Source organism: Dryobates pubescens, chromosome 18, assembly GCF_014839835.1.
Source record: "Dryobates pubescens isolate bDryPub1 chromosome 18, bDryPub1.pri, whole genome shotgun sequence".
Lineage (NCBI taxonomy): Eukaryota > Metazoa > Chordata > Aves > Piciformes > Picidae > Dryobates > Dryobates pubescens.
In genome coordinates this window covers 3,281,293-3,297,193 of record NC_071629.1, presented here as the reverse complement: position 1 = coordinate 3,297,193, position 15,901 = coordinate 3,281,293, and the positions used below count along the sequence as shown (strand labels likewise).

The window sequence follows — 15,901 nt, the reverse complement described above, 5'->3', positions numbered from 1 at the left end:
GAATCAGCTTCACCTTTCAGAAGTAAAGCATTTCAGCTCTTGCATTTTGCACTGCAGGAATCAAGCCTTTCCCCTGAAGGGAGAGCTTGCACATCTCTAGCCAGTCACAGCTCCCTCCACGCCTCCAATCACAATACAAGAGGAGATTCTGCTGCTGTCACAGGCCTCACACCCATTTCTCTCATTTGGGGTTCTTCATTTGCAACAGGAATTGCAGCAAGCAGCAAGCAGAACACCTACAATCACTGTAACACCATGTGTGATCCCATCCTTTACATCACATAAGGGAGAGGCTGTGTCCTATTAAACAGCTGCAGAAATAGTGCAAAACATATGGAAGTGGGGAAAAAAAGTAATCACCTATTTGCCAGTTCCTTTCTTTGGCTTCATTATAAAACTGATGCAGCACAAGGAAGTCAATAACATCTGGCATGTCATGGTACCTTCAGGAAACAGACAAAGAACATTGCTTCTGGCACCTAGAAACATGGCTTCACAGGCACAACACAGGCAATTCCATGCATTTGTTTTCAAGGTCAGTGTAATAACTAATCATCAGGTCTTGCAAGAAAAAATAAGAGGTGGGGAGAGCTTCTAAAGGGCAAGAAAAATCTCTTGAAGAATGACATCAGCATCCACTTCTGGTGTCCCAGTCATAAGAAGGACACTGAACTGCTGGAGAGAGTCCAGAGGAGGGACACAAAGGTGATCCAAGGGCTGGAGCACCTCTGCTGTGAGGATAGGCTGAGGCAGCTGGGGCTGTTCAGCCTGGGCAAGAGAAGGCTGCACAGGGACCTTAGAGCTGCCTTCCAATATCTGAAGGGATCCTACAGGAAGGCTGCAGAGGGACTTTTCCTAAGGGTGTCTGGAGACAGGACAAGGAGGAATGGTCTGAAGCTGAGGAACAGTCAGTTTAGAGTGGATCTTAGGAAGAAGTTCTTCAGTAGAAGGGAGGTGAGACTGTGACACAGGCTGCCCAGGGAGGTTGTGGCTGCCTCCTCCCTGGGGGGCATTCAAAGCCAGGTTGCATGAGGCCTTGAGCAGGCAGCTCTAGTTGAGAGGTGTCCCTGCCCAGGGCAGGAGGTTGGGGTAGATGATCTCTGAGGTCCCTTCCAACCTGAGCCATTCCATGATTCTGTGATTCAGTGACTTACTTTATGGAAAATGATTCTCCAGTCATTTTGCCTGTGATTGGATCTAGGAATGCAAGCTTCAAGCAGCAGAGGGTAGGAGGCCCAACTTCATATTTAATTCCTACAGTCTTCACAAATTCTTGTTCCTATTTATCAACCAGCATGGAACAGCATTATTTTCACTTGCCAACAACAAAATCATCCACAAGAAATACCAAACATATTAATTAAAGAAGAATAAATTCCACTTTACTACCCAGATAATTTGAACCATCTTTTCTTTTCCAAATACTGAAAGCCAGCCACAGTCACCTTAGAAAAGAAAACAACCAACCAACCACAACAAAGTACAAGATGCTCACTCTCTTGGAAGATTCATGAACAGGATACCCACAAACTGTGGGTTCTGAGGTTCTAAGGACATATCCACTCTGGTGTGAACCACACTGATGGCACCAAAAGTTCTACCTGTCCAAAGCCAGGGCCTCTCACCCTTGTGTAGCAGCACACAGGGGGAATGAAAGGAATTGCTTCCTCTTAAAGAGGAAATTCAACAATAGGCTTTATGTTCATGTCCTGGCAAACATCAGCTGGTAGCAAACATCAGCTGGTGGCAAGATCTCTAACCTAAGTGAAATGCTGTTTCCTTTTCCTCAGACTGATGATGTCTTTCAAGAGAGCCTGATCTAGTGTGAGGTGTCCCTGCCCATGGCAGGGGGGGTGGAACTAGAGGATCCTTGTGGTCCCTTCCAACCCTGACTGATTCTATGATTATAGCTGGAATCACTGAATAGCTAGGACGAGGAACTGGGAAATGCTACTTCCTTTTCCTCCAACTGATGATGTCCTTGAGGACTACAGCTGGACTCAGTGAATAGCTGGGACTAGGAAGTGGGTATTTTGGCAGTGCAGTGATTATTTTTGTTAATAACCCCCCTGGCACATACCTGCACATATCTTAGCACACAGAGGTGCTCCTCTTAATCTGAAATCTGAGTAAAGCAGAAATAAATCCACCACCACTGTGCACTCAGTATTAAGGGACTCAGTGTTTCAAAGCAAGAAGATAAGAGAAATCAACCCAACTGTGCAAACCTGACATCTACCCAAGCAACCCATAACACTTTTACTTGGTAAAAATATGTTGCAAAATAGTCTTGACCTTCTAGGGATTTAAGGACACACACAATTAGGTGTCAAACTGCATTTGCTGTTCATCAGAGCTTGTGCATACATTTAGGTGCTCACATCATCATGTCTTACTTCAGCATTAAAAACAGTGGCTAGAACCTCGATGTTCAGGTCATTGTAGGGTGCTGGCAGACAGCTTTTGAGTGGTGGAGTCCAAATGAGTTAGTGTTAAGAAAAGAGAAACTGCAGTCATAAAATAGTTTGAGTTGAAAATGATGCCTGAGGAATCACCAAGCCCAAAGTCCTGCTTGTGGCAGGGCTAACATCAAAGTTCAATCAAGTCAGAGCTTGGTTTGTTGAGCTTTGAGAAGTCGTTGTCCAGGGAGGTGGTTGGGGCACCATCCCTGGAGGTGTTTAAGCCCAGGCTGGATGAGGCTCTGGCCAGCCTGATCTAGTGTGGGGTGTCCCTGCTCATGGCAGGGGGGTTGGAACTAGATGATCCTTGCGGTCCCTTCCAACCCTGACTGATACTATGATACTATGAAGAGTCCATAGCCTCTCTGAGCAGCACTTCCAGTGCTTAACTGCTCTCACTTGACTTTTTATTGTCCAATATTCTCCATCTTTTTCTTAACCATCAGGCAAGAATACCTCACTAGATAACCTTTCACATTCTTTAGCATCCTTCTGCCCTCCTATGCTGTGGAACTGGACAGCTGTGAAGATTGTGGTGTTGAAAACACTGATGTTAACGTTTACAATTTGAGTTCTCACACTGACATTTCCAAGCCCTGCTTTCAGCTTGGTTTCCACTCTCAGTTTAACACCAGAGAGACATTCAGCTCTTTGAAGTGTCTGACTTACCCTGAGTTCCATTTTGTTCCATGGTTGTTTCTGCATATTAATACTGTATATTTTTGCCTTCCTCACTGCCCGCACATAAGCCTCATGGCCTTGCCTGAAGTAGATGACCTGCAAAGAAAATCATAAACATCAAAAAACAGGAAAAGAAATTATTCTGCTGACAGCTCTTTTCCAGTTTGTTCCAAAACTTCCATGAACACTGAACACAGGCCTCATCATGGTTAGGCCACACCTTGAGTCCTGTGTCCAGTTCTGGGCCCCTCAGTTTAGGAAAGAGGTTGAGTTGCTGGAAGGTGTCCAGAGAAAGGCAACAAAGCTGAGGAGGGGTCTGGGGCACAGCCCTGTGAGGAGAGGCTGAGGGAGCTGGGGTTGCTTAGCCCTGGAGAAGAGGAGGCTCAGGGGAGACCTCATTGCTCTCTACAACTACCTGAAGGGAGGTTGTGGCCAGGTGGGGGTTGGTCTCTTCTCCCAGGGAACCAGCACCAGAACAAGAGGACACAGTCTCAAGCTGTGCCAGAGGAGGTTTTAGGCTGGATGGTAGGAAGAAGTTCTTCATAGAAAGAGAGATTGGCCATTGGAATGTGCTGCCCAGGAAGGTGGTGGAGTCACCATCACTGGAGGTGTTTAGGAAGAGACTGGATGGGGTGCTTGGTGCCATGGTTGAGTTGATTAGATGGTGTTGAGTGATAGGTTGGACTTGATGATCTCAAAGGTCTTTTCCAACCTGGTTAACTCTATTCTGTTCTATTCCATTCTGCACACTGCCTTAGAGCATACTGCACACTGCTTTATTTCATCATAAAGCACTCTTCTGCTTAAAAATCATAGAATCATAGAAATGTTAGGGTTGGAAGGGACCTCAAGGATCATCTAGTTCCAACCCCCCTGCCATGGGCAGGGACACCTCGCACTAGATCAGGTAGCTCAGAGCCACAAATATTTGTATCAGCCCCCAAAGTGGCACCTGCTACATGCTTTCATACTTGGGATCATTGAGGAGTGTGCAGGCTTGTGTGAAGATGCCCAAGTCAGGCCTTCCTGCTGCTCCCGTGTACAAAGAGAGAGACAGGATGGCTACCTGTAAATAACTGATTGCCTGAAAATACAAAAGGGTATCCAAACTGAGCCTATCTTGAGCATGAGTCACATAAAACAGTAGCTAGATACGAGAGTCCTGACCAAAACAAGTTCCTCAGCCCAGGTGGGGTCGTGCGGATTGCTGCCCTCTTTACCTCATCGCCCATCTGCGGGACGAAAGGCGAGCGGCGGGGGATGGTGTCCAAGATCCACTGGGGAGCGAGCCACTCTTCACTGGGCTCCCCTTCCATCGACAGCAGACCACTTGGCTTCTGGAAGAGATGGCATCACATTCAGAATGCAGGCTGCAATTACCACACCAGAACATGTGAAAAACCCACACAGCACTGCCTGAAGATAACTGGCAATTAGACAACAAGAGCGAATGGTTTGAAGCTGAAGGAGGGAAGGGTTGAACTGGATCTTAGGAAGAAGTTCTTCAGTACAAGGGTGGTGAGACTCTGGAATAGGCTGCCCAGGGAGGTTGTGGATGCCTCCTCCCTGGGGGTGTTGAAGCCTTGAGCAGATGAGTCTAGGTGAGCTCACAAGGGAGACATGGAGCTGCTGGAGCAGGTCCAGAGGAGGGCCACAAAGATAATCGGAGGACTGGAGAAGCTCTGCTATGAAGACAGGCTGGAAGAATTGGGGCTGTTCAGCCTGGAGAAGAAAAGGCTCTGGGGAGACCTAATAACAGCTGTCCAGGATCTGAAGGGGACCTACAGAAAGGCTGGGGAGGGACTATTTAGAAGGACTTGTGGTGATAGGATGAAACTGGAGCAGGGCAGATTTAGGCTGGACATCAGGAGGGAGTTTTTTAACAGAGAGTGGTGAGGCACTGGAACAGGCTGCCCAGGGATGTGGCTGAGACCCCATCCCTGCAGACATTCAAGACCAGACTCGACGTGGCCTTGGGCAGCCTGATCTAGTTGGAGGTGTCCCTGCTGACTGCAGGAGGGTTGGACAAGATGACCTTTGGGGATCCCTTCCAACCCAATGCAATCTGTGGAACCGGAACCACAATGGCTGTGCCATCCCTAGGTTCTTTTTCACGTACACTTGTTTGTGAAACATTTTGCTTTGAAAGCAACCACTCACCAGAAAATGTACATTCACAAGGATAAGAAGACAACAGAGAAGTACAGTAAAGAAGGCACCACCAAAATGAAAGCTGCTGACCTTTTTTCTAGGTTGTTTCAGTTTCCTTCGTTTTGGCTCCAGTCCTTTGGTTCCCTTCATATTTTCATCCTCAGAACTACTACAGATTTTGCGAGCTGCCTGCCTGGTTTGTCTCTTTGGAGGCTGCAGATTGATTCCAGCATCTGCTGTCCAGTCTGAATATTCACTTGATGAATCACTGGAGACAATAAAAAGCAGTCAGGAAGAAGAGCACCTCAGCTTTCACACACTGGAGAGAAAGGTCCAAATACTCGGCCTGCTCTTTCTCCTGCTTATGTGGAACAGATGTCAGGATTGGCAGAGAATTCCATTCTCATGTGAGTTTCAAATACCTTAATTTGTGTATTTGAGGAGATTATCAGTTGTAAACTCGTGGTGGAACTAAGTTGATACCTGTTTTCATACTAATTACCTCACTGATCCACAGACTTTGTAAGAACTGACTGCACAAAATGCACAAAAACCCGAGAAAATTGGAGCACCCTCCTAAAAACACAGCTCTGGGTTGCTTAATATGCAAATAACACACAGAGAGCATTTGTACTGAGCTAATCTATTCATCAGCGAACTGGCAGAGGGCACAGAGGGCACTGTCAGCAAGTTTGCTGATGACACCAAACCAGGAGGAGTGGCTGACACCCCTCAGGCTGTGCTGCCATTCAGCCAGGCCTGGACAGGTTGGAAAGCCAGGCAAGGACAATTGAATGAAATACAGCAAGGACAAGGGCAGAGTCTTGCACAACCCCATGGACCAGTATAGGTTGGAGACTGCCCTGTTGGAGAACAGCTCTGGGGAAAGGGACCTGGGAGTCCTGGTGGACAACAGGATGATTGTGAGCCAGCAATGTGCCCTTGTGGCCAAGAAGGCAAGGGCATCCTGGGCTGTATTAGAAGGGCTGTGGTTAGTAGGTCAAGAGAGGTTCTCCTCCCCCTCTACTCCACCCTGGGGAGGCTGCGTCCCAAATATTGTGGCCAGTTCTGGGCCCATCAGTTCCAGAAGGACCTCAGGGAAGTGCTTGAAAGAGTCCAGCACAGAGCCACAAAAATGATTAAGAGGGTGGAACATCTCCCTGCTGAGGACAGGCTGAGGGAGCTGGGGCTGTTCAGCTTGGAGCAGAGGAGCCTGAGGGGTGACCTCATTCATGTTGATAAAGATGTGCAGGGCAGTGTCTGGAGGATGGAGCTAGGCTCTTCTCAGGGATGTCCAATGATAGTACAAGGGGCAGTGGGGGCAAGCTGGAGCAGAGGAGGTGCCACAGCAACAGAGGGGAAAATTTTGTCACTGTGAGGGTGCTGGAATCCTGGAGCAGGCTGCCCAGAGAAGTTGTGGAGCCCTCTTCTCTTGACAGGTTTCAAACCTGTTTGGATATTGCAATCCTGGGCAGCCTGCTGTGGGTGACCCTGCTTTAGCAGGGGGTTTGGACTGGATGATCTCTGGAGGTCCCTTCCAACCCTCACCATGCTGGGATTCTGTGATACCTGGAACTGCTTTCACTTTGCCACGCTGCCATGGGATCATCCATAGATGCATCACTTGTGCCAACAGTCTCATCCTCCTGGATTAGGGGGGAATGAGAAAACAAAGGTTTCACTTTGGGGCCATATTTTTAAAGTTATCAGTTTTGTCTGGAGCAAGTTGTATGACTTGTCTCACCTGAGGAGAGCTTTGTATTTCAGGACTGGGTTAGCTTTAAATAAGTCTGTATCTTAATTAATATAGAAAGATAAGCAATTTTTAATGGTATTGGAACTATAGAGAGGCCTCATTTCTTTGATTAATAAATTTCAGTGTCAAGTGGGCAGCTTTTTAGCTGTTCTGCACATTCAGTGCACTTACAAGTGGCAATGCTCAGTGTCTTTTTACTTTCCTTTAAAACATACCAGGTTCTATTTAACCTGGTATATTTTAAGCTCTTCCCTTGCCAACACCAGTGATTAATACCAATACTCAATCTCCTCCAACAGCAGCCTACAGACCACAGCTGCAATCAAAGTGCTGAGTATGTATGACCCAGAATACACGTGCAGGAGGAAATCCCAAAATAGCAAGCGGTTTGACACAACCCAGTTAAACTTCAGAATGTTTCACACTTCTAAAAATACCCAGGCTGTTTTTAGCTAGTTTTGAACACTGTACTGGCATTGATCCTTTGCTCTCCAAGATCAACACACTACGGTAAACACCACGCATCCGAGACGCTCAATCATCTGAGTGTTCCTACACGGAGAACCTTGGAGCCTTAAGGGTAAACGGTGCTCTCGGTATATCTGTTGTCACACCACACTGTCTGGGAACAGGGAAGCTATTGAAATGGTTGTTTGCTGTATCAGACCTCTGAGGAGCTGTCAGATTCCTCCCGTGCACGCGTGGTTTGATTTGCTCCCGGCTGGCTGTGCTCGATGGTGGAGCGCGTCTGATAGGCGTGCTGCCGCTTGCGCTGGTTCCTTCTCAGTGACCTTCCACTCCCTGGTTGGTAGTCATTCTTTTAGCACAGGAGGGACAGAAAGGACAAGGTTAGAGACTTAATCATGAGTGACAGGGTTAGCATTTGCCTCATTTAGGTGAGTGTTGTACTCCAGGGAAAAGGCATCTTCTACCCGCTCGTGGCTCGTTTCGGTGCACACACAGCTGGGGAGGTTGGTTCGGTATCAATTCTACTTTTTCAGGCAGCAGTCTGAGAAAGGAAGTTAGGGGGTTTCTGGATAAGATAAAAGCTGGTGTCACCTCTATTCTTTCTCCTAGTTACCACAAGTCAAACTGAACACCCACTGTGGCTCCACTTTTCCTTTCCCAGCATCTTGGGATGCCTTGGGGAAAGGGATCTACCATTGCTGTCAACATATTAAACTACAAAGAGGACCAAATCAGTTAGAGGAGAACAGAGAGACAGAGAAACAGAACTGTTGATCTTCTCAATCATTTAATAAAATGGGGGGGGGCTTTGCTTGTCTTTTTTTTCACCTAGTGCTCAGAACTGCTCCATAGGCAGGTTCTCTCTGTGAGTAACTTAACTTACCCGTTGCAAGGTGTGGGAGGGCTTCCTCTTCTTTTCAACAGTGTATAAACTGATCTCAATTTCACCTTTGGCAGCTCGGCATTCTTCCTGCACCCTGATCACACACAGGAAAACATCCATTTTATTCAACAGATCATGAAAGAACTTGGCAGCCTCATTAGCAGACACATTCAAATGCTTTTGGTTCCCTTGCTACAAGAAAACAGCACATAAGTCCTCCTAGAAGCCTCCCCACCAACTTCACTCCTGAAGTCACAAGTTAAGGAAGTAAATCTGTTAGCTGAACATGCATAATTATTTTTAAGTAAACTGAAAGGTATTAAAATTGGCTTTATGGGGTCTCTTTAGTGAAGTTTCAGGGAAATGTGGTATTTGAGCTACTGAGAAAAGGCTCAGTTGTGAAGAGAAGGAATTGCTGTTCTCAGCTACCCAGCAGAGGCTGCTGCCGCTGTAACCCCAGGAGGAACTGCAAACAGACACACAAAAAATAGCCGAGACATCTGTGAGAAAAAACCCTATTTAAAAGCCAGCAGAGGTGCATGGAAGATCATGAGCTTAGCATCTTACTTGCTGATGCCTGGAGGAAGCTCGTTCACCACGACTCTCCTGCTCCACGCCATGAGATCTCTCTCGGTTGCCATCTGACTTCGGGGCGCGTTGTGGTGCATCTGCCGCACCCCTTCGATCTGGCCGCTCCTCCGGAGACCAACGTTTGGTGGGGATGAAACATCCAAACCTGGACTTCGAAGAGCTAAGGAACAACAAGATATTTTTTTTTCCCCCCTTCAGTTCTATAAACCATCAGTAAAATGCAGAATGTAAAGCCTAAGGACTGCATGGAAATTCTTTTCTGGCGATAGACTAACCAATTCTGTGCTCAGCACCCTTAGTGTTTTTGGACAGCTGGAGATGTGTAAGCTACAGCAACATCACTGAGCCTTGCTGCACCTGAGAAAGACAAGGCAAGCAAAGAACATAACCTATGAGAAAAGTTTCAAAGGCACTTAAGGCCACATCTGGATTATTGTGGCCAGTTCTGGGCTCCCCAGCTCAAGAGAGACAAGGAATTTATGGGAGAGAGTCCAAACGGAGGCCATAAACATGCTGAGGGGCCTGGAAGCCTCTGTGACAAGGAAAGGCTGAGAGCCTTGGGGCTGCTTAGCCTGGAGAAGAGTAGCCTGAGAGGGAATCTGATCAATGCTTATCAATGTCTAAAGGGTGGGGGACAAGAGGATGTGGCCAGGCTCTTTTAAGTGGTGCCCAGTGACAGGATGAGCGGCAACAGACACAAACTGCAACCCAGGAGGTTGTGGAGCCTCCTCCTCTGAAGATATTCCAAAGCTGACTGAATCCTGCAATCCTGGGCAGCTTGCTGTGGGTGACCCTGCTTTAGCAGAGGCACTGGGTAGATGATTTCCAGAGGTCCCTTCCAACCCCCACCATGTTTGGCTTCTGTGACTTTCAAATCAAAGTCTTGTCAACTGTCTAAAGGTTAACATCTAACACAGTAACATCTAAAACAATAATCTGCTGCAAGGCTTAAAGGTTTCTGCACCTCCATTTTCTCTGTGTTTTTAATACTTATTCACTGGGGTTTTCATCAGGTAGCACAACAATGTGGTGCCACACGGTCAGGAGAAAACACACTCTGGGACACAAAGTGAGAGAAGAAAGACTGACTTGGCAGTTAATGGTTGGACTCCATGATCTTAGGAGGTTTTTCCCAACCTTAATGATTGTATGACAGAATCTGAACCACTGCCAGCACTGCCTTTATTTATCTCATCATTTGGGAATGCAACAACAGAATGCCCACATGCTTAAATAAGGTTCACTGCGTGAATACTTTGCATTCACAGTTGTGTAAACCTGCAGTTGAAAAAAAAAGGCAGTTTAAATATGAGGTATTTTGTACATCCTCTGATTAACCCCCACAAATGGGCAGTTGATGCAGCCAGGTGCCAGTACTGTAGGGTGAGTAATTTCTGTATCATTCATGCCTGGGAATTCCCTTGCACACAAAGACAGGGTTATGCAAATGAAATGGACAACCAGGATTTCACCACACAAGAAGCAGAAAAGACTTCTTGTGAGCTGAAGCTGGCTTCCAGGCTACCTTCTTGACAATACCATTTCAGATCAAAGCAGAAGTGCATGTTCAGCATTTTTCTCTAATATTTTTCCTAATCCTTCTTGAATTCCAAACCAAGTAACTTCAAACCTAGCAATCCCAATGAGCTTTACCAGGAAATCTAATTCAAACATGTGCAATCAGTCATTTAACCTAGAACTAATTGATTAGCAGATGTAAACCTTTCAGGAGCTGGGAATGACTTGCAGCACAAGTCAGTAGCATCTGCTCCCTTGCATCAGCTGTACTCCATCAGCTGCCTCAGTCAGCTGTTCACATCTGATTGAGTTGGCTTTCAATTTTTAATCACTTTGTGGATGAGAAATGAAATCACAGTAGCAGAACATTTACCAAGAGAATAATCTCAGGCTTTCTAAGGAAACACTAAGGCAGAGCAGACATTTATTTTCTAAACACTGATGCTCAGCCTTAGCATACTACATTGTGGCAGCCTAATGGCTTCCTGTTGCTGTCACAATGCTGTATTCCACTGACACTCTCCAATTCTGCTCTGCTATCTTGACATGGAATTCATAGCACTTATAATGGATCACCTCTGCAGTGACTGCCATCAAGACTACACAGTGAACTTTGTTTCTTAGGAAAGGTTTGTAACAGCAATAATTACAGTCTAATGGTTGGAGGTAATCAGATACAGCCCAGTTATTGTGTGCCCTCAGTTGCACCTTCAACTCTTAATACCTCTGCTAGCCTCTGCTGAACATCCAATTGCTCCACGGAGGTTAACGAAGTGTATAAGGACAAGAAAGAAAACCTCCTCCAAGACAGCCTCAGAACTTAGCTGACATATTCTGATTAGTACCTCACTGTGCTTTAGGTAAACATTTTCACCTAGAGGGACACTTACCTCCATTAACAGAGTGGGATCTATTGAGAGGAGGGTTTGGAAGAGTTTCTCCCTCATTGATCAGTCTCAGATCTTGCTCCCTCTGCAGCTCCCGGATCATTCCATCAAGGATACTCTCATCCTGGTCATTAGTTTGCTGCCCAATGACTTGTTCGACTACTTCACCATCACCTTGACAAGAACAGAGTCACAACTGCTTACAAAGAGATTTTTGGTTTACTAAATGCTTCAAATTGTGCACAATTATTTGTCTGCTCTGGCAAACACCTGAACACTAGCGAGCCTTCCGCTCTCCTGTGGTAAATGGAGGCAAAGTTTGAAAGAGAAGTTAAATAAAAGCCTAACATTCCACAGCACAAGCAGAATATGAATACAAACCCTTGAAAACAGCAGGAAAAAAAAAATAATGCCTCTGTAGGTAATAATGGAAGATCTCTCCTTCAGCAGATTGCAGAAGTTTGTATCATAGAATCACAATGCCTTAGGTTGGAAGTACCTCGAAAGGCCATCTAGCCCAAACTCCCTGCAGTCAGCAGGGACATCTCTAACTGATCAGGTTGCTCAGAGCCTCCTCCAACCTTAAGGGGAATGTTGGCAGGGATGGAGCATCTACCACCTCTCTAGGCAACATGGGCCAGGGTCTCAGCACTCTCAGTGGAAAAAATTCTTCCTTGTATTTAGTCCACATCTCCCTCTTCTAGCTTCAAACCATCACCCCTTAGCCTGTCACAACAAGCCCTGCTAAAATGTCTGTCCCCATCTTTCTTACAGGCCCCTTTAAGTACTGAAAGGCCACAAGAAGGTCTCCCCAGAGCCTTTTCTTCTCCAGGCTGAACAAGCCCCACAGCAAAAAAAAAACCTGCTTAAAAAAAAGCCAAAGCTATTTTTACAGTGTCTTTCTTACCTTCTTGCTTCCTTACTCACACACATAGCTACACTGAGGTTTAAGGGAAATTCTTTGAGCATCTTGTCACATCTTGTCATACACCTGATGGAAGCCCACAGACTTTATAACACTGCAGTCTCCTTGTCTTGCCTCCAGTCATGTTAACTCCACACCCTCTCCTTTATGCCATACAGCCACCCCCATCTCCTACCTCTGCACTGAATTTAAACCACTAGTTTCAGAAGGCAACTGAAACAAACAAACCCTTGTAGTCCCATCCTGCCGAGCCGGTGCTCAGTACTGTGCAGGACATGTATTATGCATGAGTTTTAGCCAGCATACCATTAGCTACATATCCCAGCTGAGGAATAAGCTGTTCATCCTTGCAGTTCTCCCTCCCTGGTACCAGCCGCTGGAATCTCGTGGGATGAGGATTTCCATCAACATCCACCAGGAATGGAGGAGGCATAAGATGTGGAGCCTGTTGAGTCTGCTCATCCAGCACGTAGTTATTGGCATCGCGGATCAGCGGGCGGTAATCCGTGTGGAAGAACATCTGATCTGGAATCTGCAACAACAGCCAGTTGGTGAGGCAAGCAGTGGCCATCTGGAGTGGCTCCCATCCCCATGAACCACACCTCCCACACTCAGGATCACCAGAAGAGATCATAGAAACACAGCATCAATAAGGTTGGAAAAGACCTCAGAGATCATCAAGTCCAACCTGTCACCTATCACCCAGCACCTCCTGACGACTAAACCATGGCTCCAAGTGCCACGTCCAGTCCTTTCTTGAGCGCCCCCAGGGATGGTGACTCCACCACCTCCCTGGGCAGCACATTCCAATGGCAAATTACTCTTTCTGTGAAGAACTTTCTCCTCACCTCGAGCCTAAACTTCCCCTGGAGCAGCTTGAGACTGTGTCCTCTTGTTCTGGTGCTGGTTATGACAGAGAACAGATCCCTACCACAGATCTCTTTTATTATCAAGGTCTGATGTAAACATTCAACAGTAAAAGATGGCAGCAGAGGTGAAGAGATAAATGTTCATGGCTTTGTTCCTCTGTCTAGAGATTCTCTTGCCTAAATAGCCTTGATTCTTCCCCTTTGCTCTGTTGAGACCCCACCTCCAATATTGCATCCAGTTCTGGTGTCCCCAGCATAAGAAAGACACAGAGCTGTTGGAATGAGTCCAGAGGAGGCCACAAAGATCCAAGGGCTGGAACACTTCAGCTGTGAGGATAGGCTGAGGGAGCTGGGCTTGTTCAGCCTGGAGAAAAGTCTGGACAGACCTTAGAGCTGCCTTCCAACACCTGAAGGGATCCTACAGGAAGGCTGCAGAGGGACTTTTCATGATGGTGTCTAGAGACAGGACAAGGGGGAATGGTTTAAAGCTGAGGGAGAGCAGGGTTAGACTGCAGCTGAGGAAGAGGTTCTTCAGCATGAGGGTGGCAAGGCTCTGAAACAGGCTGCCCAGGGAGGTTGTGGATGGCTCCTCCCTAGGGGTGTTCAAGGCCAGGATGGATGAGGCCTTGAGCATCTGAATCTAGTTGAGATGTGTCCCTGTCTGTGGTGGGAGGTCTGGACCAGATGATCTCTGGGTCCCTTCCAACCTAAGCCATTCTATGACTCTACAAAACAGCAACTGCTATTTAGTCTGAGGCAGGCTGAAGGAAAGACCTGTAACACAAATACTTCTGTGACAAAACCAGGACAAGACACAGAAGAATTTAAAATCCATTCAACTCACCTTTTCATAATATTTATTGCATCCAAAACCAAACAGCAGCAGATGTCCATGGGAGTCTGTGCAGGCAAAATGCTGTCCATCTGGTGAGAACTTGCAGTCAAAAACAGCTCCATGGCCTTGGCCCTCGATCTGTGTACAAGCAGAGAGTATTCCTTTCACTGTAAGGGTTTGATACAAGTTTCACCTGTTTCATCCTAATTCTGTGTGATTTCTCTTCTTGCTCCAGACTGATTTACATGTACAATTTTCACCACTTAATTATTAAAGCTTTCTGAACACTGAAATAAAACCTGGCACTTTCTCTTTGTCCTGAAACAACTCCCTAGAAGTCTACATTTTATGTTAATGGCAGACAGGGCAAGCTTGCACCAAAGATCTCAGACATCCTGGCTCTGTATGAGCAGGTTTCCCAGCCCCATGTGCCAGCTCAGGTCCTGGAGCAGCACAGCTGCCTTCTCTTAGCACTGCAGCCAAACCAACAAACCTGGCACTGGGTACCTCAAGATAAATGTGGCAATTAAGGTGGTACAGAGCCAACCATGCCATCTCCCAGCCCACAGCACTCTGCCACACCACACAGGCTAACTGCTTTTCACTGCTCCACCCTGGGAGTCACTACAATCTTTTTGGCAAAGGTGAACTTCATGAAGTTCAACAAGGGCAAGAGTAGGGTCCTGCACCAGGGGCGGAATAGTCCCCTGCATCAGTACAGGTTAGAGGCTGACTTGCTGGAAAGCAGTTCCACAGAGGAGCTGGGAGTGCTGATGGACAAGCTCACCATGAGCAAGCAGTGTGCACTCATGGCCAAGAAGGCAAACGGTCTCCTGGTGTGCACTGAGAAGAGCATGACCAGCAGGTCAAGGGAGCTTCTCCTCTCCCTCTGCTCTGACCTGGTGGAGCCACATCTGGAGCGCCTGGTTGAGTTCTGGGCTTTCCAGCTGAGGAAAGACAAGGGAGTACTGGAGAGACTCCAGCAGTGGCTACAAAGGTGCTGAAGGGACTTAGAGCATCTCTCTGACAAAGAGAGGCTGAACTCAGAGGGGATCTGTTCAATGCTTTACAATATCTGAAGAGTGGAGGGCAAGTGGATGGGGTCACTCTTCATGGTGGTGTCCAGTGACAGGATCAGGGGCAATGAGCACAAACTGGAGCACAGGAGGTTCCATTTGAATATGAGGAAAAACTCCTTCCCTGTGAGGGTGCCAGAGCCCTGGCCCAGGCTGCCCAGAGAGAGAGAGCTTGTGAAGATTCCTCCTCTGGAGAAACTCCAAACTTGCCTGAACACTGCAGCCCTGAGCAACCCACTGGGGGCGACTCTGTTCTAGCAGGGTGGTTGGACTGGCTGATTCGATTCTATTCTATCTCCAGAGGTCCTTTCCAATACCCACCATGCTGGGACCCTGGGATTCCATGGTATAATCATGCCCACACACAAGAACAATATTCAGAGGTAACAGAGCCCAGGAAAGACTTGCTGCTGCACTTGGGATGTGCAGGCCCAGACTCGGGCACCGCTTACTGAAGAGCGTGGAGCTTTGTTTTTGATACATAGAGGTTTCCCCCAGCCCTGTTTCAACACTGGCCACAGTAGGTACAGAATGAAATCTGCTTTGTGCTCATGCTCAAACCCCCAGTCCTTCCCTGGTCATTCTTACCATGTTGAAGTAGTTGCGGATCTTCGTTCCTTTGTCTATGTCCCAGACAAAAATATTCCCATCGTGCCCGGCCGAGAGGACAATCCTCTGGTCAAAGGGATGGGCCTCCAGAACAAACACTTCATCATCATGGCCCTGCAATGAGAGCAGGGTGAAAAACAAAGTAGTGTCTCTCCATGGAGTACTTCCAAACACGCTAGGATTTAGTGTGAGG

The 15,901-nt window shown here is 47.1% G+C and overlaps 1 protein-coding gene across 1 annotated transcript in view; it reads right to left on the bottom strand.

Annotated features, from left to right (window-relative positions):
* The window catches only part of BRWD3 (bromodomain and WD repeat domain containing 3), a 68,482-nt gene that overhangs the window by 14,625 nt on the left and 37,956 nt on the right, over nt 1–15,901 (bottom strand). Inside the window, exons 15-27 of the mRNA XM_054169379.1 lie at nt 15,688–15,822; nt 14,033–14,161; nt 12,626–12,851; nt 11,398–11,568; nt 8,966–9,149; nt 8,399–8,492; nt 7,715–7,864; nt 6,861–6,937; nt 5,382–5,559; nt 4,361–4,477; nt 3,129–3,236; nt 1,155–1,279; nt 361–443 (exon numbers count right to left, since the gene is read on the bottom strand). Coding sequence (XP_054025354.1) covers nt 361–443; nt 1,155–1,279; nt 3,129–3,236; nt 4,361–4,477; nt 5,382–5,559; nt 6,861–6,937; nt 7,715–7,864; nt 8,399–8,492; nt 8,966–9,149; nt 11,398–11,568; nt 12,626–12,851; nt 14,033–14,161; nt 15,688–15,822 — 1,777 coding nt within the window. The remainder of the gene's footprint in view (nt 1–360; nt 444–1,154; nt 1,280–3,128; nt 3,237–4,360; nt 4,478–5,381; nt 5,560–6,860; nt 6,938–7,714; nt 7,865–8,398; nt 8,493–8,965; nt 9,150–11,397; nt 11,569–12,625; nt 12,852–14,032; nt 14,162–15,687; nt 15,823–15,901) is intronic.